This window comes from Podarcis raffonei, chromosome 1 (assembly GCF_027172205.1).
Source record: "Podarcis raffonei isolate rPodRaf1 chromosome 1, rPodRaf1.pri, whole genome shotgun sequence".
NCBI classification, from domain to species: Eukaryota; Metazoa; Chordata; class Lepidosauria; order Squamata; family Lacertidae; genus Podarcis; species Podarcis raffonei.
The window spans coordinates 34,027,534-34,051,584 of NC_070602.1; the positions used below are offsets into that span (position 1 = coordinate 34,027,534).

Consider the following 24,051-nt stretch of genomic DNA (forward strand, 5'->3'; position numbering starts at 1 on the left):
ATGCCTTGTAGCTTTTTCCTTTTTGCCTGCACTCAAGATGGCGGCGACGGAGCGGCCGTCACGTGACGCAGGCGCTATTTCCCGGATGTTGGTCTGTTGGCGGCGGTTGTCGGGAGAGCCGTTGATGGGTCGTACGGGACGGGAGTATCGCGGGACATGGACTGGAAGCAGGCGCTGAAGAGCCGCTTGGCCGCCAGCAATGACCGTGAGTGCGCGCGCAGGGATTTATAGCGGTGAGGCGGGAGGAGGAGGACAAGGACAACTGTCAGCGCCTTCCTTCTTCCCTCACGGACGGGCGGCGGAATGGCCAACTGACCGTTGGAGGCCGGTTGCTGGCCTTTGGCGCTTCCGCCACCGGGCCGCCGTCCCTTCCGCGCAGCCCTTCCAGGGAAGTCTTTTAGGAGTTTCCAGTCCCCACCCTGAAAGGATTCCGTCCTCTCGTTAGCGGTGCCCCTGAGTGAACAGAAATAGCTACGTTCTCTGCCTTTGGCGGTTTTCTGACTCTTACTTCACCTTATTACTCTCCTTATAATTCATTTTTTCCCCTGCCGTACCTCTGTCGTAACCCCCATTCAAGGACGTCAGGCCACTTTCCATGGGTTTCTCTCATTCTTCACAGCAAGCTTCTTCTTGAGGTGTGAAGTTGAGATAGGTAATTACTTTCCCCGTTTCATCGGGAGAGCTTCACAAGTGATTTGAAATCAGGTGTCTCTTGTCCAAGTCCAGCACAATGCCAATTACACCACATTGGACCCCATCTGTATTAACTAACTTTACCTGCCAATGGAAGACAACATCTTGCTTCATAGTCATTCTAGACCAGGGTTTTTGGGGGTTTTTTGGGGGGGGACTACAATTTCCATCATCCCTGACCACTGCTTCTGCTAGCTAAGGATGGTGGGAGTTGTAGTCCAAGAACAGCTGGCTACATGGGCATAGCCAAGAATACTTACCGTAACTAACTGACCAGTTGTGTTGGTTTTGCCCCCCCCAAACAAAAGTCCTGCCCCCCCCAACAAATCCTCCCCCCCTCCACAAAAATCCTGGCTATGCACTTGGCTGGATACCCAAGTTTAGGAAACACTGTTGTAGACCAAGCAGTTTTTTGTTTCTATTAGTATGCTACACTGTCATTGGGTTTGTGTTTACAATCCACAATTCAAGTTAAAATTCCTGTTCAATCCACAGGCATGTGGAAACAAGCCTACTCTTAGCATGATGACTTTTAATGCATAGAATAAATTTTCACAGTTACTATTAGGCCATAATGATGCACACGAAAGCTCATACCAATAACAAACTTAGTTGGTCTCTAAGGTGCTACAGGAAGGAATTTTTTTATTTTGTTTCAACTACGGCAGACCAACACGGCTACCTACCCGTAATTGTATTATGTGACATTGATAAATAACTGCAGTTACCTATGACACCCATACAGTCATCACTTTCCCTCCAATGATGAGGAATTATAATGTGACATTATAGGCCAGACGTGGCAAGCCTTCAGGCCACATCTGAGATACAAAGCTTTCTGTGGTCCACCAGCCCTCTGCCAAAATCAGGCAACAAAAATGTGTGCCTTTTCCTCCTGTCTACTGCTTTCCTTTCAAAGGCATCTCTTCTCGTTCTTATGTGGTGCCATTGCTAAAATGTCTTAACACTGAGGAAACAAGATGGGGAGGAATCCCCAGCCTTGCTCCTCTGTTGATCGGCTGAAGGGTGAGGTGTATGTCTGAATGTGTTTGCCCACCTGAAGGGTGGGGTGTATGTCTGAATGTGTTAGCCCACCTAGTATGCTGGGAATCACAAGTGGGAGAGTACTATTGCCTCTTGTTCTGCTTGTAGGCTTCCTATAGACTTCTGATTGGCCACTGTGAGAAGAGGATGAGATAGGTATTTTGACAGATCCAGCATGACTATTCTTGCATTCTTAGTGAGTGTTCATTTTGCAATGCCCATCACTGTCACATAGCTCTCAGAAGGTCTTTGGGCAGCCCTCTGGCCAAATAAGGTTCTAAACTACAGAGCCTAGGGCTTGCCAGTCGGAAGGTCGGCAGTTCGAATCCCTGCGACAGGGTGAGCTCCCATTGTTTGGTCCCAGATCCTGCCCACCTAGCAGTTCAAAAGCACGTCAAGTGCAAGTAGATAAATAGGGAAGGTAAACAGCGTTTCCGTGCGCTGCTCTGGTTTGTCATGCTGGCCACATGACCTGGAAGCTGTCTGTAGTCAAACACCAGCTCCCTTGGCCTAGAGAGCGAGATGAGCATGCAATCCCAGAGTCATCTGCAACTGGACCTAAAGGTCAGGGGTACCTTTATCTTTACCCCTGTTACAAGCATTTGTATTGTCTTTACCAAAAGCAGTTGCTTACGCCATTACATTGTCTTGGGCCCTATGTTTAGACTAGCTCACCAGGCTGTGTGAGATATACAGTACTCTTTGAATCAGAATGGAAAGCCTTTCAGAGGATTGTTTGGGTGAAGCAGATTAATAACTTTTTTGAGAAATTTAGAATTCCATGTCCCCAGGGAAAGTACTTTCCTAGTCCATCTCAATCTGGTAGATCCAGTGAATGGTACCCACAGCTGATATTTCCTTCCATGTAATGGCTTTGATTACATGTCACACTTGAGTGCTTTCCTATTCTATATTTACTTATTTATGTTAGATGATTTATTGTATCATATATTGTAAAAAAATAAATAATTGAACTGATCTACAACAAAATGTATTTTTGCTGTTTCCTAAAATGGATGGTAGAATCATAAAATTTAGAGTTGAAAGCATGGGTCATGTAGGCCAATCCTCTGCAATGCATGGTACATGAGGCTAGGATTTTCCTTTTATTTCTGAAAAGTTTTGCCCCGCCTTTGAGGCCGCCACGGCAAATCCCCATTAAAAAACAAATAAAATAAAAAAGAGGGAGGAGATAAAAACAGACACAACAGCGACAGGGGAAGAGCATTGAGTCAATTAAAAAACTATAGTGCCACATCAGGAGATTAAAGAACTCCAAACACATTAAAAGCATACCCACCCAAAAGTCAGAAGAGAAAGGACCAGCTGGACCTCTTTCAGGAGGGAATTTCATAATCTGCTGCAGCTGCAAAGCCCTACTCTTGTGTTCCCTCCAACTGCACCTCCAAGGGTGGCAGAATACAGAACCAGGCAACCTCAAAAGTTGATCACCATTTGCAAGCAGGGCACCAGGCACATTTGCGAGCACCTCAAAAAGCGGGTGCCATTTTTTGTGCCTGGCTGACACTCAACATTTACTGAAATGTATGTGCTTTGAAGCCTCAAAGTATATGTTAAGGATAGACAAAATGTTGAGGAGTTTAACAATAAAGAGTAGAGTATTTTGAAAACTGAAGTACAATACCAGTATTTTTATTGTAAACACCAAATTAAACGTGTATTAATAATTTCTTCTAAAAATGTGATATTAACAGTGTGTCACTTATGTGAATTGTGTATTAGTTCATGCTTATCAAAATAATAAATAAAAATTGTTGCTTACCCCCCTGCCCCGTGGTGACTAGACATTCTGTTTTGGCGCCCACAACCCAGGTCCTAGAAGCCATTTGGCTCCTAGCTTTTCTATCCCAGTTTCTAACACTGATTCATTGTGCTATCTCAGCTCCCTTTTAAGCGTCTAGAAAAGGCCTTCAGTGTTCCTCTCCCTGTGGGGCTGTAAGGATTGCATTTCTCTATGTTAAATGGCTAAGAGAAGTTGCTACTAAAATGCATAAAATATTATGCAAGATTGACACTGGAATTCTAAAATTGATGAGGGACTGAACTACATGTGGACACAATTTAAAGAAAAACCCATTTATAAATTGCTCTGAGAGGAGATTCTTAACCTCCCCTTCCACTGGCTAAACCACTCACCATGACATGTTTTTTCTACCTGTAGAGTTACAAATACATGTGTGTCTCAAAGCATCCATCAGACTTCTGTTACAAGTAAATAGAAATAATATGTTGTTCTGCCCTAAAACCTGCAACCCTTCTCAATCTGTTAGCACAGCTGTTGTGATGTAGTAGAACATTCTAACAGCTCTGGGAAAGAGCTCAACAATAGCTTTTTAATAATTACTAAAGCTTATATGGACAAAGTGAAAAGTCACTCTGGGAGGCAAAGCTTTCATGGGAACTGTTGTATGCTCTTACCAGGAAGGGATTTTGCAGCCAACGTTGCTTTGGAGACTGAGAGAATATTGGGCAGAGAAGCCAGAGTGTTTGCTTGTGTGTGTGTTTCAAACAGGTATGTGAGATTTGACAAATCATTTGGCTGCAAGTCTCTGGCATAATTATACAAAAGCAGAAATAAATATTTTGCATATGGAACTACATTTTGCTATGAAATGTAATGCATCCCATATTACATTAACTAGCTAAAAGGAGTGATCAAGAGCTGAAGGATGAAGAGATGGAGCTGTTTACAAAATACTACCTGGAATGGAAAGGAGGGAGGAAAAATGCCAGTACATCCTATATGAGCATACCACGATTTTATTATAGGGTAAGTATGGTTTTCAGTGCTCATTTGCTCTCCAGTTTAAAAGGGGGAAAGTGTTAACCTTTGTTCTGTGGAATCAATTTACTAGTTTCGTATTACCAAAGGGAATTAAGCACACACATTAATTGGTTCCTTTCACTACAAAGTCCATTGACATAAATAGCCTAGATAACCAAGGAGAGGAATCCTACTCTATTTTGTTTTGCACAAAAGTGTTGTTTAAAACAGATTTCCATAACTAAGATTTTCTGTGGTTGACTCATAGATTCTACTCCAAATAATTAATTCTTACACACACACACAACACATACACACTTCTTCCATCTGAGTAATCTCAGAGCAGTTTGCAAAAAAAATAAAAAATCAGTAAGGTAGAATAATATTAAAAAATGAAACCACTGTAAAATTCTATCTGCTGTAGCCAGCAATGTGTCCTATTCAAAGGTGGAAATTAGTAACCATCAAATGCCTAGGTAAGCTTATAGGTCTCAAGCAGGTATCAAAAGCTCATTAGAGTCAGTGCCTGCCTTATTTCAAAGGGGATCAAGTTCCATAGAGCGGGCACCATTACAGAAACGGAACCCCCTCTGTTTGCTGCATATCATGGCTTACCTAACAGCAGTACCACCAGTAGAGCTCCCACCCCACCCCCAGTGGTATTGGCAAATAAGCAGGTATACATGGCAGCCAATGTTCTTTAGCTATCCAGACCCATTCTGAATAATACTGCATTCTTAGTAGACAGAGATAATGCATTACAGTTTTTATCTATGTATACCGTGTCTGGATGGGGGGTGGGATACGAATCCTCTACTACTTGTCCAAGTGAATTCGCTGATGAGTGCAGCTGCTTCTTACAGGTTTGTGGTGTAAAGAGGGCTTGTTAAAAGTTTCACCAGAAAGCTTTAACCATTTTGCATTATGTGTTCAACAGGGTGGATTGATTAAAATACATGATTTAAAGTGGCCTTTTAAATCAGTGTGATTTAAATAAGCAATAAAAGGCCACTTTAAATCATTAATTTAAATCAAGTTTCCCACCAATACTACTTCAGATATTTCCAGAATAAATGTGCAATTATGACCACTAAATCATGTTAATGTTCAACCAAATAGAATATTATTTACACTGCTGTGTCATTCTTATAATCAGACCTTTTGTCACTGTATATGTTTTGCATGCTATTTTTTTCTTACTGAAAGAGGGAACATAGAATCATAGAATTGTAGGAAGGGATCTCAAGGGATCTAGTCCAACCCCCTGCAGTGCAGGAATCTCAACTAACGCATCCATGACACATGACCATCCAACATCTGCATAAAATTGTCCAATGGTGATGAGTCCACCACAGGTTTCCAATTTTCCCTTAGAAGGTCTTTCTTACAAACAATACTCATGTGAGTTTGTGAAGTTAACATTGCAATTCTATGCATATCTGCTGAGAAGGAAGTCCGATTGAGTTTCTCTGGTGCTCACTCTCAGGGAAATACTGTAGGCGTAGGATTGTAACCTGGCACTGTTGATGAGGGAGGCTTCAGCATCAGATTTCCATCCCCAGTGCTGAGGCGCCCCCTGTGACATCAGATCCATGCTATGGTCCCAGGAACATCCTCCAGAGTCCATAAGCTTGCAGCTTAACTCTAGAACTAGGATTATTTAAGAGAAACTTAGTATTTACAGTTGTTTATCATCATCATCATCATCATCATCTTTATCTTTATCTTTATACCCCAGCTTTTTCCCTGATGGGACTCAAGGAAGCTTCTAGATAAAATTAAGAACCATTGAAAACAGAAAAAACAATCATTAAAAGCAATTAAACATTGATAGAATTAAAACTATACACATATATAAAATGGGATTCAAGGTGGCTTCCAGGTAAAATTAAGAACCATTAAAAATAGAAAAAACCATCATTAGAAGCAATTAAACATTGATATAATAAACATTGATATAATTTCACATATATAAAATCTGTTAAAACCATGCCAGTAATTACAATAAAAACAGCATGGCACCAGCCCTTTCATTAAAAGCAGTCAGTTCTCAAAAGCCTATTGGAACAAGCAAGTCTTCACCTGTCAGCGGAAGGACAACAGGGAGGGAGCACAAGTGTATTTCAAAGATTGCAATTTTGCTCTGTTGTGCAAATGTCTGCACCTCTTTTTCTTCAGTTGAATGCTGTTGAACATCTATTCAGACAGATTGGCACGCTGGAAGCATCTGTCCTGTGTGGCAGGGACTTGTCTCATGTTACATTTTTGGACAGTTTATCCTATGGTTTCTTGTCTCATGCTTCTTGGTACATCAAGTGTGGGAAAAGAAGCCTACCTTGGTGTAGGGGGAAACCCTGTTCTTGTATTTGAGGAAGACTGAGATTTTTGTTACCCCAAATTCTTGGGTTTTGTAAAACCCTGTCCAAAACATTCATGTGCTAACCATTCTCTTGGGGATTCTGCCCTCTGTTCATTGCATCTAGTATGGCAAGTACTTGGGAGATTCCTCTTCTCCTCTGCTGTCCCTTCTTTTGGAAGTGACTTTGCAGCACAGAGCTATTTGAGACCTGCAGGTACAGACACACAGTGCAGATCTCTGCCCTGGACTCAGTCTGCAGAGACCACTTTGCCTTTTTTCTCCAGGAACCATTCCCAACTGTTATGGAGGGAGAACTGCAAGGCAAATCCAAATCATCTGGTCGGGCCCCTCGTGGCCCCACCTGGACAGATGAGGAGACCAGAGTCCTATTGGGTCACTGGAATACCTTGCTGGTCCAGCGCCGGGTTCAGAACATGCCCACCAACAGTGATTTGTATGCTGTCCTAGCCAAGAAGATGGCTGAGGAGGGATTCCTACGCACACGAATCCAGTGCAACAACCGGATCCGAGATCTTCGTAAAGCATATCGCAAGGCAAAGGATGCTATGGGCAAGGCAGGGGCCACACCAGTTCGCTGTCGCTTCTTCAGGGAGCTGGATGAGATCTGTGGAGGAGAAACAGAAACTGGCCCCTCTTCAGTGAGTCAGGCTATGAGACTCCAGCCCTCCACCACCACAGTTCAACCAGGGCCTTCCTGGCAGCCTATACCAGAAACTTCCTGGAAGGTGGAAGAGGACTCTGAGATGGAAGCAACCTTTGAAGGACTCAGTGATGCCACACAGCCCCTCCAGGAGGTGCTGAAGATTAAGGTGGAATCTGAACTTGAAGAGGTTGCTTCCTTTCAGCTGCCCCTGCAGCCTGTTTCTTCATCTTCCTCCAGCACAGTGGCAACTGCATCTGCCTTGGAGGAAGAACTACCATCTGCTTTCCAAGAACCAGACACCCTAATGCCTGCCAGGTCAGCTTCTGCTCAGGCTCCACAACTATTGCCAACCAGTTGCAATTCAGAACAGAGGTTAAAAGCAGGAGTCCAGGACAAAGTACTCATAGGTGAGTCTTTTTAATCATTTGTCCACATTTCTCTTTGAAGGAATACCCACTGCTGTAATTAAGCTTCTATTTCTCTTTGTTTCAGGCTTTTAATCTAACAATGTATGGAAAGAGAGGAGGGTTCATCATGTTACTATATTTGGTGATGGCTAGAGTTGTCTTTGAAATTCCTCCTCTGCTCTTCCACGTAGTTAATTTCACTTCCATAGTAAAGTGTCCTCAAATTGGTCATGTCCTTAACCTAATTTCTGCTGACAGGCCCAAGGTTTTGCTGGATGAAGCTTCTTCTCTTTCTAAAGGAATCCTTTATCATGGATTGAAGAAGGCGGTTACAAAGTTCACCTGCACACTGGACTTTTGTTTCAACTGTCACTGAAACTATTTTGGCTTGCAAACATGAAATCATAGTGGGATATTCTATTGCCATCAATCAACCTATTGTTGTTACCAGAGAAGGGGTCCCAATTACAAAGACTGGCTAGACATATTACCAATGACATTACCACTAAAAGCATTCCTTTTTCTGACCTCTTATTTGCTAACCATAAATATAAATTATCTTGTTAACATACCCAGTTGGAGGTAGTGACATGATAGCAGAAAGTTCCCTCCCTTGAACTCCTTCCCTCCTAATTTCTGTTTTGTTTACAGTAACTGTGTTCATGTACTCTTACTCTTGCTTCTTCATGTGTGTTTGTTTGTTTTCTTTCCCCCAAAAAACAGGGAGACCAACAGGTGACCCAGAGGCAGTACTCAGGCAACCAGTGCCAGCCATGGACAGGGTGGCACAGATGAGGGCTAGAAGACGCCGGGCCAGGGAGGAAACCATAGACCGCCTGCTGGAGGAGATAAGAGCTGGAAGGGAGGCCATGGACACAACATTCCGACTGTTCCTTGAACAGCAGCGCTCATTTCAGAACAGCCTCATCCGGGAGATGCGACTGGCAAGGCGAGAACAGCGTCAGGCTGCTGAAGCTGAGCTCCGGGCTCGCCAGGAAGAGTGGCAACAGCAGAGGACTCAACGGATCCTGGACACAAACAGAACTGATGCCGAGATAGTTCGATTCCGCCAAGAGCTCAATCTCCTTAGACACAATTTTATAGATTTCTTTTCAGCAGCAAGATCTTTCCCCACAGAAACCACTCCTGTGCCTGCCCAGGGGGAGAGTCCTGGCCCTTCTCGATCACGCCAGGAAGGCTACACGCCCAGAGCATCTGAAGTGCAAGCATCTCTTCCAGGCCCATGGGTGCTCGGGGTGCCTTCAAGGGGGAGGAGAGGGAGACCAAGGAGACGTGGTGGTGCTACCAGGAAGCAGGTCCACAGAGAGTAATCACCATGTGACTGAGCTAGTGCTTTTGATGGTTTGCTCATGGAACTGGTGCTATTCAACATTCTGTCTACCTCTTTTATTTCTGCACTGACTGTCAACCTCTTTGGTTTCTTCAACTTTTTAAAATGTACTTGAATACACTTAGTGTTACGGCTTGCATTGCTTTTTGTCTTTATGTAGCAATGGTCATTTTTATTGTATGCTTTCCAGTGATTCTGTAATTTTCTTCTTTACCTTCAGTTTCTGCAATAAATTCTTTATTCACAGTAAATTTTGTCATATACTTTAATGTCAGGTGACAGTGCACATAAATCTGATAGATGGGCCTTACAAATGTGAGTGGAGGTTTGAATCTGGTTTGCAGTTAGGCTCAGATTATTGATGGGAAGGGGTGAATGTGCACATTCAGCTACACACAAGGTATTCTACAATTTATTTAAATTTGCCCCATTATTTGAACTGTGCAATAGCAAATACATAGTATTCTTGATCAAAAATCTTCATAAATATGATCAGCTTTTTATTACTACATAAAAGCTGGTAAAATTGACTAAAATCCTAAACCCAAAGATCCTTGCAGTTAGATTACTGCAATGCATTATACATGGGGCTCTGAAGACGGTTTGGAAACCTCAGCTAGTACAGAATTCAATGGTCAGGTTGCTCACCGGGGCCAGAAGGGCTGAGCATATAAAACCAATTCTGACCTGACTGCACTAACTGCCAATTAGTTTCCAGGTCCAATGTAAAATGCTGCTTTTGACCTATAAAGCCTTAAATGGCTCAGGACTGTAATACCTCAAGGACTGCTGCTCCCCATATGAACCAACCCAGATGCTGCAAACTTAATCTTAGGCCCTTTTTTGTGGACCCCTGCATGAGAAGTCTCAAGGATGACCTCCTGTTTGTAGAATGCTGTTTCCAGGGAAGCTCACCTGGTACCATTTGTATGTCTTTAGGCACCAGGCAAAAACTTTCCTCTATAACCAGGCCTTTGGTCTTTAATTATCCTTGGCCCCCCCCCGCCTCGGTATGCTGGAGCAACTCAGCCGGAGGGAGGTCCATCTCCTACTGTATAATGGGTACACAAGGTGGGATAAAAATTGAGAGTTCTTAACATAAAGTGACTTCCATACTGTATTTTCAAAGGTGCAGGGGTGACAGGCTTCTGAACAGTGGTTGCCCTGCCCTTGTCAAATCAGATGGACTAACTGGGGCTCCTTAGAATAATCTTCCCTGATCTGATGACCTCCCATTGTAGTTGGACTACAACTTCTATCAGCCCCAGCCAGCGTGGACCAGTGATCTGACTCCGAATAAGGCTGTTTCTTACAATTTTATGTAGCAGAACTGTGCCTTCTCTTACTGAGGTGTCTTCAGAGGATGGTAGAATGGGAAGGAGACACACACCTGACCTTCTGGCAAGAGAAGAACCTCTTTTCATTGTTGCCTCTTGGCCACTGCCTGCTACAAGCTGCATTGGTTATGGAGTGGAGATGGGCTAGTTCAGGAAATCAGATTTACCCTGTCCATTTTGACACATCTGCTTGTCAAAAGAAGGGAAAACAAACCTACAAATAAAGTGACTTCATGCAATAATTCCTGTAGCACGGATATAATCAGTTCTGAGCTTATACAATGTAGTTTTGAGTTTTCAAAAGGATGTGAAAAGGACTGGTTCTATTTTGCAGGCTTCTTTTTGTTGTGGTGGGACCTTGCATATTGTTGTCAAGCTTTAATACTCAAAGATTTTTAAATTGTAGAATCATGTGTTTATATAAAAGCTATATTAGGCACATATTAGACTTGGGAGTTTGAATTCACTATTGCTATGCCAACATGCAGACAATTTAAAAATAGTTGGGACAGCTGACATACACATCAAATATACTGTTTTTCTTTGCCACCTTTGCATATTGAAGAAAAGTCGACTAATTTCTGTTGTGGCCATGAACCATGTTTGCATGCAATTTTTACTGTAATTGCCCAGCCTGGGTTCTGATCAGTAGAGTTGTACCACACTAAAAATAACATTCATTTCTTTCTTTCTTTAGCTGCCAGCAGAAGATGAAATTTTATTACAGAAATTAAGAGAAGAATCCAGAGCAGTCTTTTTGCAGAGAAAAAGCAGAGAACTACTAGATAATGAAGAACTGCAAGTAAGAAAAAAAAATGTGTTTCTTAATCTCAGGTAAACAATTCTTGATCATTTTGTCTTGCAATAGTTCCCTAACTTTTTGCCTCCATTCCCTTTTTAAGAATTTGTGGTTTCTGCTGGACAAACATCAGACATCACCCATGATGGGAGATGAAGCAATGATCAACTATGAAAGCTTCCTGAAAGTTGGTGAGAAAGCTGGATCCAAGTGCAAGTAAGGCGCCTATATTTTCAGGACTTACGCTAGTCTGCCCTTAGCTTAAGAGTTCTGGATTGTCTTGGTCAACATTCAAATTGCAGGTTCTTACGACTCAATTTTTATTTCTCCCTTTGTGTGCTGCTTTTAATTTGTAGGCAGCTCTTTAGAAGAGCTGTTAGAACACACGGGAACTTAGGAAGCTGCTTTATACCAAGCTCATCAGTCCATCTAGCTAAGTATTGTCTACACTGACTGGCAGCGGCTCTCCAGGATTTCAGAGAGGGTTCTCTCCTCATGGCCTTCCGACTGATTCAGCTATGGGGAGTAGTGATAAGAGCCGGGGGTGGCAGTGACTGATGACTAGTGAGCCTGATCGTAAAACTCTGTGGACTGGACCAGTGCTACAGTGCTGCTGATACTGGTGGCAGTGGGCAAATAATACCTCAGGAATGAGTTAAGCCTTTCTACATCCCTGTTTGCTCATATTCTACCTCACTGTAAAATTCACATAGTTCTGCAAGGATATATTGTTGGCTGTCAGAAGGAAGTTCTGATAAAAACATCATTTGAGCAGCTGTAAAGTGGTTGGAGGAGAAGTACCATTATAGGTAGAGACTAAGGGGTTTTTTTGCTGTGACTTTGTACGCAGTAGGCAGCAGAGTGCTTTTATGTGTTTGACAGAAGCATCCTGATAGTGAGTATAGGACAGCAATCCTTGGCATACTCATGGCTTCTTACCAGAACTGAGGTGAAAGCTCAAGCCAGTCAAATATCAAGCAGATGGCATGAGAGAGGTATCGAAGAGGATACATTTTGCCAAGACTTAATGCTTGCAGAGCTTATTATAATATTTCTTCAGGATATAGCACCTTCTGAGGGGCTCTAACAATGTGGGCGTTCAGTCCCCAACCTCAAACCCAATTTGATGGTGGTTTTCAATACTTCCCAGTGCAGCAGTGGTAATTGCAAATCCAGCCACATGGAAAGCCATACCTGTGGAATAGCTTCATGCTTGGTTCAGTAGATTTTTCACCACACTGTTGTTGCTTTTACCCGTAGTTGTTTGCGTGGTGAACATTTCTGGAACTGTGTGGGAAGTTGCTTTCCATAAGGATCTGCCTTCTGTTTCTAGGTGTAAATCAGGCTTAATCAGGTGTGAATCAGGCGGGGGGGGGATGCTGCTGAGCTTGGTTGCTGCAAGTTCATGTACTGTAATTCATGTACTGGAACTTACATCAGATTAGCATTCAAACTAGGATGTGGCTCTGAGACATTGCTTAGGCTTTTGCTTAATTATTACTATTTGGATCAGGAACGAGAAACAGTAATGAATTGCACCAACTAGGTTTTTTCCAGAACTGCTGTTCAGTGTAGATGGAATCTGTGAGCTTCTTAAGTGGGTTGGTTTCCTGTTTGTGTCCCATGTTTCCATGATACACCCAAGGTATATCATGGTACTCTCCCTTCCAAAGACCCACACCCATACATACATCAGAGTCCCACAACATAATTATCAGGAAAATGTGTAAATTATGAAACTGACTGAACCTATGGAAGACTTATAGTGGCTCTGCAGAACTTCAAAATTGTTGTCTTTTATATTTCACAGGCAGTTCTTCACAGCTAAAGTCTTTGCTAAGTTACTTCACAACGATCCCTATGGAAGGATATCTATCATGCAGTTTTTCAATTATGTGATGAGGAAAGGTGGGTCTTTTTCTGTTTTGAATGTATTGTCATATTTTGTTTCACTTGGCCCTTGGCTTTCTTTGCCTCAAAACAGATTCTGTCATGTATCTGTATCTGTTTTACAGTGTGGCTATACCAAACGAGAATAGGTCTCAGTTTATACGACGTGGCTGGACAAGGTTACCTCAGGGAATCGGTAAGTAATGCATGTTCAACATGTCGCCTGGCATAAACTGAAGTGCTTTTTCGTGTCTGGAATTGCAGGAATGTATTTGGTAATCAGGTGTTTACATACAATTATGTATGCAAACTAGAATGTTTCAGGTAAGCAATATTCTCCTTTAGTTGTTTCTTGGAGAGAGTTCAGTAGTCTGTTTCTGCTTAACGCAGTTGGCATATTAAGTACCTGATGTTCAATGAATCTATCTGATGTTCAGTTCCAAAGAATCACAGCTCAAGGGTTATCTTAACTGCTCTGTACTAGATTGTTGTTGTTTAGTCTTTTAGTTGTGTCCGACTCTTTGTGACCCCATGGACCAGAGCACACCAGGCATTCCTGTCTTCCACTGCCTCCCACAGTTTGGTCACACTCATGTTCGTAGCTTCAAGAACACTGTCCAGCCATCTCGTCCTCTGTCGTCCCCTTCTCCTTGTGCCCTCAATCTTTCCCAACATCAGGGTCTTTTCCAGGGAGTCTTCTCATGAGGTGGCCAAAGTATTGGAGCCTCAGCTTCACGATCTGTCCTTCCAGTGAGCACTCAGGGCTGACTTCCTTAAGAATGGAGAGGTTTGATCTTCTTGCAGTCCATGGGACTCTCAAGAGTCTTCTCCAGCACCATAATTCAAAAGCATCAATTCTTTGGCGATTAGCCTTCTTTATGTTCCAGCTCTCACTTCCGTACATCACTACTGGGAAAGCCATAGCTTTAACCTGTACTAGATAGGAGAATATTATTTGACAAAGCTTTGACAACTAACCTGCATCTTGTATTGTGTTATGTTTGTGGCAGTGAAGCCTCTCAGCATGCACAAGCATCAGGAAGGAAGGGTATGTGGCATGAAGGGTCGCTAGAGAGTCAGGTTCTTCTGGAGTGTTCACTTGTGTTTGCTTGTTGCATCCTTCCTGTAGGAAGCAGCCGGAGACAAATGGTCCATTCCAGACCACTGTAAAGTACAGGATAATTGTGAACAGCTGAATCTCAAGCCATGGTGACACCTATACCTAGGGCTGCCATATGTCTGGAATTTCCCAGACATACGGGATTCATCAGCCGGAAGTGTTGATTTTTTGGCAAATTTCTTGAAAAGTAGCTCAAAAAATTCATTAAAAAAACAGATTTTGCAAAAAAGAGCTCTACAACTCTGCAAAAAAAGAAAAAAGAAAAAAGAAAGAAGAAGCCTTTGTGCCAGATTTTCACTTTTTGAAATATGGCAAGCCTACCTATACCATAATCAGATACGTTCTTTCATTTCCCAGGATTTAGAAAATTATATTCTGGAACTCATCCCCACATTACCACAGTTGGATGGTTTAGAAAAATCCTTTTACTCATTCTATGTCTGCACCGCAGTCAGGAAATTCTTCTTCTTTTTAGATCCTCTCCGAACAGGTATGTTCAATTTGCTTTTTTTGGGGGGGTGTCTTGATAATTAGATTTTAGTTCTACCTTCGTTCTACCATCATTGGCCAGGTTTGGATGTCTATCTCCTTCCATTTACTGGACCTGTTGGGCTCTGAGGGAACTGCAGACCAGGAGCAGTGAAAGCAGAGCAGGGACCAGGACCCTGGGCAGGCAACACCTGCTGCCCAGCTAGGTGTGCTGGGGCAGCTCTATAAAGCCTACCTGCCCTGGGGGCAAGACCAGACTCTGCTTGTAGCTGCAGTTGCTTGTAGCTGCATCCATCTCCTCCCATCTGGTGGACTTACTGAAGTTAGGCAGACATTCAGTATTTTTCACTATGTACATCCAGAGGGGAGCAGAATGATCCCCCCTCCTATATTGCAGTAAAACTGGGGCAAGTCTTGACCTAAAAGGCAGCATATGAATAATGTTTTAGCAAGGCAAAGGGAAATTGACAAAAAATACAAGAGAATACAATACATGAACAGAGTACTTTTTCTTTCTTATTAAAAGCATATATTTATCTGAAATAATACTTACTTGGTCAATTAGTGAAATTATTAAATGTAAGTCTCTCCGTGTTGGCTCTTCTAGACTACATGAAGTACTAATGACAAATGTTTTATTTAAAATGGTTTAAAAATAACATTTGTTTTTCTTTTACAATTTTGATTGACTTAAAGGTTTCCAAACATTAAAACCATTTCCTTTCATTCAATCCCCTTAGTCATGCTAAGTGGAAGCTTTCTTGATGAAGCCCATGAATATCCCAGTCATTAAGTAATAAGTGATTTTGAGGGAGTTAATTTGTTTTTGTTTTTTCTTCCAGGAAAGATAAAAATACAGGATATTTTAGCCTGCAGTTTCCTTGATGACCTATTAGAGGTAGAGAGTTACATTTATATTTACATTTCCTGTTGTGTTTCCTCATTATACTTGCTGAATGCTTACTCAATATTTTCATATTCATTCAGTTACGGGATGAAGAACTTTCTAAAGAAAGTCAAGAAACCAATTGGTTTTCTGCTCCTTCTGCATTGAGGGTTTATGGTATGTACAATAATTTGCATCATATTGTCGCATCCTCACAAAGCAGCATTTCCCACAAACATTTTTTATATTCCTTCCTTCCTTTAGTTTTGTTCTGGCTATAATTTTACATGGTACAAATAAATGCCCTTTTGCCATACCAGTTTGGAATTGCCGCTAGGTGTCATGACACTGTAGTTTGTATATGCACTTCTTCCATGAGAGCGTGTCATAAGGTCAGGGATCGAGGAGGCAAGATGGCAATTGCCATGGCCGTGCGGAGCTCCTGAGGACTGCCAGCACCAACTACGCTGCCTGGCTAGACCCCATGCTGCCAACACCGCCACAATCGAGGAGGGGAGACCAGGGGTGCCCAATGCGACAACCAGAGAGGCTGCACGGAGCGCGCGCCCCCCCCAGTGGCCTCAACCCTGCCAGGACTGGGAGCACCCCATTGGTGGCCCAGTGGAACTCCAAGGCCAGAGGCCTCCAAAGCCAAACAGAAAACACAAAGCGAAAAGGAGCCCCCCACTAGCCGGACACTAGCTTGCCCCCACCACCACCAAGAGAAAGAGGTAGGAGGAGGCCAGGGAGGCCTCGAGGAATCGTGCAGCCTAGCCCAGGCCTGACCCCAAGCCTACCACACTGGTGGCTAGCACGAAAAGAGCAGGCTGGGGCCCAGGGGGGAACCGTGTGCCGGAGACTACCCCAGGAAAAAACAAATGCATCACAGGCCCTCCCCTGAAGAGGAAGAAGAAGAAGAATTCTATTAATTTATATATTTTTTAATTTTTCAAAAAATTAATTTTTTTTGAAGAACTGTATTGGCGTCCATGCTGGAGGCCTGAACCATTGAAGGCCACTCCCTGGGAACCCCAAGGAGTCCCTAGTGCAGGATGACAGCGCTTTTATTGATTATTGGATTGCCTGCAGTGATCTTAGTAGTTTTTATTAGCTATTTAGTATGATAAAGTATTTAGCATATATTTATTCCTGTCTCGTGTAAACCCAGGGGTGGGAAACATAAAGGCTGTGGACCATAACTAGTGCTTCATGGATGTACTGTTCTATGCTGCCACCATGTGGTAAGTTGCTCATAAGCGGCACATTTGAGATTCTAGAAAAAAGCAAGATTGACTCATGGGCCTTACATATCTATTGTTCTATATGTAAATGCAAGCTACTTAAAATCTTGTTCGAATGCATCATTACAACTTTTTCATTCAGCTCTTACTTATACAGCTCTCAATCCACAGTGTTTGCTCTTAGCACACCTCAGATTTCAAAACAGGAATTCCTCTAGTTTCTAAAGACAGCATTTCTCTAGTTGTGGCATGGTGGGTTATGCTGCCCTCTGGTGCTCCTAGGCAGGAGATGCAGGTCTTTGTCCATTAACTGGCACTCCGCATCTCTAGTCATTTGACTACACAACAACAGATTGACACAACTACAGCTGCCACATAATACACCTGTTCTGCATTTGTAAGAACTTGATCGTTTAGTGTGGCAGCGCCTACACTGTGGAACTCCTTGCCTGTTGAAAACAGCCTATTCAGAACGACACATGTTTAGTGGCCATATAAAGTTCAGTGTTCCCTCGACGGGGGAATGGTGTGTCCTGGAAAAGGGCATGGCTGCCTGCCTGAAATCCTGAATAGAAGCACTCCATTCTGCAACATTTTGTTGAGGTCCCACTTGTAAATATTAAGTTCTGTCACTACAAGACGACATGGCTTTATACGACCCCACTACCAACCATCTTCATTAGCTTTAAGACAAAAACCCTGCCAATCTGTGCAGTAGAAATCAAGAGGTTCTCTTACTACAAGTAAGTGGCACAAGAAATTGTTACTGCATTTCCCCCACCCTCTTCTTTTCCCCCCTCCCTGCAGGACAGTACTTAAATCTTGACAAAGACCACAATGGGATGCTTAGCAAGGAGGAGCTATCTCGATACGGAACAGGGACTCTGACCAACGTATTTTTGGACCGTGTCTTCCAAGAGTGCCTGACCTATGATGGAGAAATGGTACTTTTCTCATAGATGCATGATAGAAGAAATATCTTGCATTTCTTGTAAAGGCAATGTTGTGGTGTTTGGGTTTTGTTTTGTTTTTTTAAAAAGTTGGAACTCCTCCACTTTTTGAAGCCTATAACATTATATGCATGCTAACAAAATAGAATGAAGGAAAATTCTCGTGTGAACGGCAGCTAAAAACCCACACACAGCAAATTCATAACTTAGCAGCTAGCTGAATAAGAAATCTCATTGTGATAGGGAGGACAGTGGGCTCTTATTTACCTCCTAATGCCAAAAGCAAGAACAGCAAGTAACTTATAAGTTGAAACTAACAAACAGCCTTGGAAGCACAAACATACAGCCACTGATATAGAATTCACATTTATAAGACCTTGCCCTCCTTGTCAATCAGCAAAGTGGCCATTGTTTACCTCCCTAAGTTAAAAATACAAGTAGGTTATTGTTTAGAAAGCTGCTGCTGAGTTTTGAATAAAATTGCTCATTTTGGGGGGAGATAATTCTTACAAGTACATGCAGAACTGGAATTGGGTAACTGAATTGGTGGTAAAAATAGAACAACGGGAAAACATAGCTTTTGTTTCTGTACCCAATTTACAACAGGAGACCTGTGTTGTCAATAAGATATGCTGCAGCATGTTACTTCTAGTAAAATGTATAGAATTTAGGACACTAGGCCGTATGATACATTTCAACAAATGATTGACCAGCAAATTATTAACTGGCTAAATATTATTTAATTGCCTAACACATGAATTCAGCTTTAGTTGAACTAGAACAATGGTTGGCCATTAGAAGACTGTGATAGGCTGTTGTTCAAATGTTCATGGTTCATTTAGTTCAGACTAAGGGACAACTTCACGAGTAGTTCTGATAGAAATCTATGGGTATGTTGCCTATCCAATAAAAAAGCATGTATTTTCTGCACACCCTTTTTTTCTCAGCAGCCATTTTCTGAGTCATGCTGTCTTTCAATGAAAACTAACTGCTCCCCTACAAGGAAATAGCCACCAATTATGTTCTGCTTGCAAAATCAATTTAGAAAGTGGACTATAATAAACATGATTGCATCTGCTTTTAGGACTATAAGACGTACCTGGACTTTGTACTTGCATTAGAAAACAGAAAGGAACCTGCAGCTCTGCAGTATATTTTCAAGCTGCTTGATATAGAGAACAAAGGATACCTGAATGTCTTTTCCCTTAATTATTTCTTTAGGGTAAGTCCCTTTTTGTAGAGGTAGGTCATTTTTTTGTACATGTGTTGTTACAGCCTTTGTGCCTCTACCTAGAGATCAGCAGGCAATTGCTTTAAACTACCAGTGTTTGAGGTGAGGTTTTTGTCAACTTTAAAGAAATATATAAATGTTTAAAACTTCACATTAAGGGAAATAATTCAGAATGGCTTTTCAAAGCACATCTTACATAAAGAAAATACACCACTGTGATTTTAATTAAATACCAGGTTTTGCTTTTTCCGTACAACTCTTCTTTTTAAGGTAATAGTCTTTGATGACCTCTAATGGCTAACTTCTATGGGATGTTAATATATTCTGTCTACCAGTAATAATGGATAAGCTGTGGTTCCTATATAATCAGAGGGCAGCTTTCATACAATAGCCTGCATGTTTTAGCAGGCTCTTTCTAAACTTACATTTTCTCATTGACTGGAACTCACTCAGATGATCCTGTTATAAAAACACACCTTTATGAACTAACTGTGACTATACTATTTCCAGCAAATAAGTACTTCTTAGAGGATCACTGAATCAGCAGTCTCACAGATCTGCTGATGCTAATATTAAGTCTTAGGATGTTACACCACTAGGGATACAATTTTAGCTTCCACATGATCTAGTAGAAATGTTTGTTAAATTTAAATCTCCTTTTTACGGGCACTAAAATGGCTTTCAGGTTTAATCCTTTTTTTTGTAGGGCATGTCCTTTTGTGAATTTTAAAGATAAAATAGTGACTCCACTGTCATCCCACACAAGTATATATTTCATTCAGATTAAAGCAATCAGAGCAATTCAGTCTTGTTTGTAAAAGCTAACCCCCTTAATATTGATCACCTCCAATTCTGTGCCTACTCAACCAAAGTATTTTGCTGCTAATGACTCAGGAGTAGGATAATTCAACTAAAGGTTTAGAGAAAAAAAATCTGGAACACTTTCAAGGCTTTTACAATAAATGCTCTGCAGGTTTAAAATACATCCAGAGCTGTGTTCTTTTAGCAGCATGAAACAGATTAATTCTTCTATAACAAACATCAATTGGCCCTTCATCTTTCAATTATTTCTTCTTCCAGTATACACTTTATAGTTAGTCTCAAAGTTTGAGGCTAAAAGCCTATTTTAACAATAGGCCTGCTGCTTGCTTCAGTTCTAATACTTTTCTTCAAAGTGGGCTAGAAGTTGGGAATTGTTGCACATAGATTGAACAGATGGTCAGCGCTTTCTGCTTTGATAGATCTGCAGAGAAAAGGACAGATTTCAGTCCCTGCCCACGCTTCACGCAAGGGGACTGAACATAGGCAGCATACCTCGCCAAACAGATGATAAAGGACAAGATTCTTAGCTCAGTGGAAGCATATACTTTGAATGTTTAAGATCTCTGGTTCAATCCCAGCACCTGCCATCAAAGGATATTTGGTAGCAGGAACTGAACAAGACCTCTACCTGAGACCCTGGAATACTTCTACCATTCTGGGGAGACAGGGCTAAATTATATGTATGAATTAGCACATAGTAGAGTTATTTATCCATGTAACACAGCATATTCACTCTCTTGGATTTGAAAACATGCTGTCTTGTTTTCTGAACCTATGTTACACCTCTTTGTGCTTTTGCCATAGGCTATTCAAGAACAGATGAAAATTCATGGGCAAGAACCAGTTTCTTTTCAAGATGTCAAGGTTGTATGAGAATATAAATTTTGTCTTTCAAAATTTATTTGTATGCAGTAGTATGAGAAAGACCTGACTTTCTGAAATGAGAGAGAGTATATGTTTATATGTACTAGGGGCAGTATTGTGGTAGAATGTTGATTCCATAGTTAATGTCTTAATAGTATTGAATTTGGTACAATATATTTTTGAATGTTTTTGGAAAAAACAGTAATATTCTATATATCTAGCCTATAGGCAAATAGAACCTTCAGGGAGATCATTCTGCGGTATAAAGTAACAGGCTAGAAGGCCTCTTGCCTAAAAAATGTTGACAGGCCAATATTTCACATATTATCCATGTAATGTTAATTGGGGTTTTTTAGAGGATACTTTCATTTTGCTACTTTGATTTCTGAATCCATCTTGAAAGTTGAATGGGAGAACTGACACATGCCTCATTCTCATCACCTAATGAATGAGGCTATAAATAGCAGCACTAGTGGAGGAAACAATAGCTAGTGCCCCCAAAACTCATAGCAGTCACTAAGGGGTAAAACCTCTACATGTAGCTGCTTAACCAGAACTCTTTTGTCATGCCACCATAGATCCTTTTGGTATTTGCAGGCAAATAGCTTGCCACCTTGGACAGTTTAAAGCAGCATGCAATTGGTGGCTGTATTGTGTGTTACGTTGTGCCAGTTGGAAAACATGAATTGATTTGTGAGGCAAGCTTTTTACTGCAAGTAGGTAAGGAAGTCTTATCATGGTGTCAGCAAAAATTACCTGTCCTATGCAGGACCCACTGTTGAAAAAGATCAACAGCTGTCACATGGAGCAATTAAATATAGCTGTACATCTGCCCTTAGGTTAGTGCAGGGGTCAGCAAACTAAGGTCCGTGGACTGATTCAGCCCACCAGGCTCGTTAATCCGGCCCGCGAAACTTTTGGACCCTGCCGCCCGCTCGGTCAGCCCCTGCGCTAAACCAGCACGGCGCAGAGGCCTCACTGCGTGGGGACTGACTTCCACAATGCTGGTGCGGCTGCCAATCAGACGCTGGAAGCTCTGGCCACCAATCCGAAGCCGCGGACGCCTCTGGGCGGGCAGCAACGCTGGTGCGGCTTCGGGTTGGCCACAGGAAGCTCCTGCAGCCAATCCAAAGCTGTGGACGCCTCTGGGCAATGCCCCTTCCCTCCCGCTTAGGCGGCCGCATATAGTCAAGAGCTGAGTGGGAGGAAGTGGTGGCGGGGGCATGGGCTCTGCACCCCGCGGATCCCTGGCTGAGGCAGAGGACGACGGCGCCACTGCTGAAGACAAGGCAGCATGAGTGGCAGCGGGGGGGTCCTTTCAGGAGGGGGGTCCAGCCCCTCACGAGGTTCTGAGGGACAGTGGATCGGCCCCCTCCTGAAAAAGTTTGCTGACCCCGGGTTAGTGTATACAGATTCTAAATTTAATCTAGGTCACTGCCATCCCCTCCAAAATGCATTTATGGGATCTGATGACCACTGCTCCTTATGCTGGCTGCTAAGACAATACAGGTCTCATTCTTATCCGCTCAGTAATTAACTCAAACAATGTGGGAGCAGCACTGCAATAAAACTTTACTAGAGGAATTAACTGTGACTGTATTTTGAAAGCAAGTATAAACACATCAGTTTACACTCCTTTTCAGCCAGGATGTGCTTTACTACTAGAACTGAACACCAAAGCATGAGGGGAAAGTGAAATTATTTTGATTTTTTTAAAAAAGTCCTGCTACTGGTGCACAAACATTTTTATCCTATTTGACTTCCATTAAAGAAACTGTTAATTTTTGGTTGCTTTTTCTAGGATGAAATCTTTGACATGGTGAAGCCCAAGGATCCTTACAAAATCTCTCTTCAGGACTTAATCAACAGTAGTCAAGGCGACACTGTCACTAGCATTTTAATTGATCTTAATGGCTTCTGGACCTATGAGAACAGAGAGGTTCTTGTAGCAAGTGACAATGACAACACAACAGATCTTGATGATACATGATTTAACAGGAATAGACTGTATCCATGGAGATCTGCCCAACTGATACAGTGACCATTTAAAGCTGAATAATGTATTCATTACCCAAATAAATGAAGCTTCCATGTAGCTCCAGATGGACAAGTTTTGTATAAGGCTTGTGAGATGGATCTTCTCTGAAGCAAAAAAGGAAAAGAGTACTGCTGTTTGTTGAAAATGTAATTAAACGTTTACAGACTTTTCTGGTAAATTAAGTTTATTGAAATTATTCCTAAATCTACAAGCCACCTTCCAGTTTAGACAAATTATACCTGTTGGTATAATTTGGTCTTGAATACTCTTTTTGGTTTTGTACTGGGTGCATTGGCATTGCAAAAACAAATCATGTGCAAGAAAGAAACAAATCTCTGGGTCATTTATATCTGAAATATCAGATATGTAGAACTGTAGTTACAAATGTGCAGCTCAATTCTTTTAAAACTACTATGGAAGTAAATACCTGTCAAATGGATAATAGTGAAGCCTCCCTCTAAAACAGCATCACAAACCTTGATCTACTATAACAAACAGTTAGTGTAAATGCTCATGATGGTGTTAATTGTTCTAAGTGTTGCAAGTGCACAAATACAGGGCTTAAAAAGTCATGGGTGTGTCTCAAAACGTGACTATCCTGTCAAAACATACCTCTGATGTCTTAATTGCATGCAGCCCTCCAAGGCCTTATCCAGGAGTAACTTCTGTGGAACTTACTTCTAAGTAGACACAGGATTATAGGCTTAGTAGGGTAAATGTATAGGCTTACTAGAATCCCAGGACCTACTACTGGGTATTTTAATGGCACCTGTGCCTGCTGCATTCATTGCAAAGGTTTACTAGTCCTATAATAACAACTCTGAACCCAACTGATTTAAATTTATATTAAATATAAAATTTAATGCATTTACAAGAAAAAGTACCCACTTTCATACCATTTGCATATACTGAAAGAAATAGTAAAGGTAAGGCACAATGATAGAAGAACCTCATGACAATAAGCCCTTCCTATTATATAAAGCAATAACATTTTTGGCGAAAATTATACAGCTGGGCACTCAAAAGGCTTAATAATTTACTGTGATGCCCTGAATAGATGCTTAATATAGACTTCACATAG

General features: G+C 41.8%; 1 protein-coding gene across 3 annotated transcripts; it reads left to right on the forward strand.

The window, feature by feature from the left end:
* The first annotated feature begins 33 nt into the window (after positions 1–33).
* PPP2R3C (protein phosphatase 2 regulatory subunit B''gamma) lies at positions 34–23,148 on the forward strand. 3 transcript variants are annotated; one of them, XM_053380316.1, is made up of 13 exons: positions 74–205; positions 4,401–4,528; positions 11,338–11,442; positions 11,543–11,655; positions 13,250–13,347; positions 13,455–13,525; positions 14,807–14,939; positions 15,781–15,836; positions 15,926–16,001; positions 17,873–18,009; positions 19,100–19,237; positions 20,873–20,932; positions 22,734–23,148. In XM_053380316.1, exons 1-13 carry the CDS (start codon positions 157–159, stop codon positions 22,920–22,922), a joined length of 1,353 nt encoding a protein of 450 aa, XP_053236291.1. In that variant the 5' UTR covers positions 74–156; the 3' UTR covers positions 22,923–23,148. The 3 variants fall into 3 exon arrangements, with proteins under 3 accessions (XP_053236282.1, XP_053236274.1, XP_053236291.1); XM_053380307.1 differs by lacking the exons at positions 11,338–11,442; positions 11,543–11,655; positions 13,250–13,347; ... (6 more) ...; positions 20,873–20,932; positions 22,734–23,148 and adding exons at positions 7,166–7,952; positions 8,676–9,554 and having other exon boundaries at positions 34–233; XM_053380299.1 differs by lacking the exons at positions 11,338–11,442; positions 11,543–11,655; positions 13,250–13,347; ... (6 more) ...; positions 20,873–20,932; positions 22,734–23,148 and adding exons at positions 7,166–7,952; positions 8,676–9,554 and having other exon boundaries at positions 51–205.
* Positions 23,149–24,051: the final 903 nt, after the last annotated feature.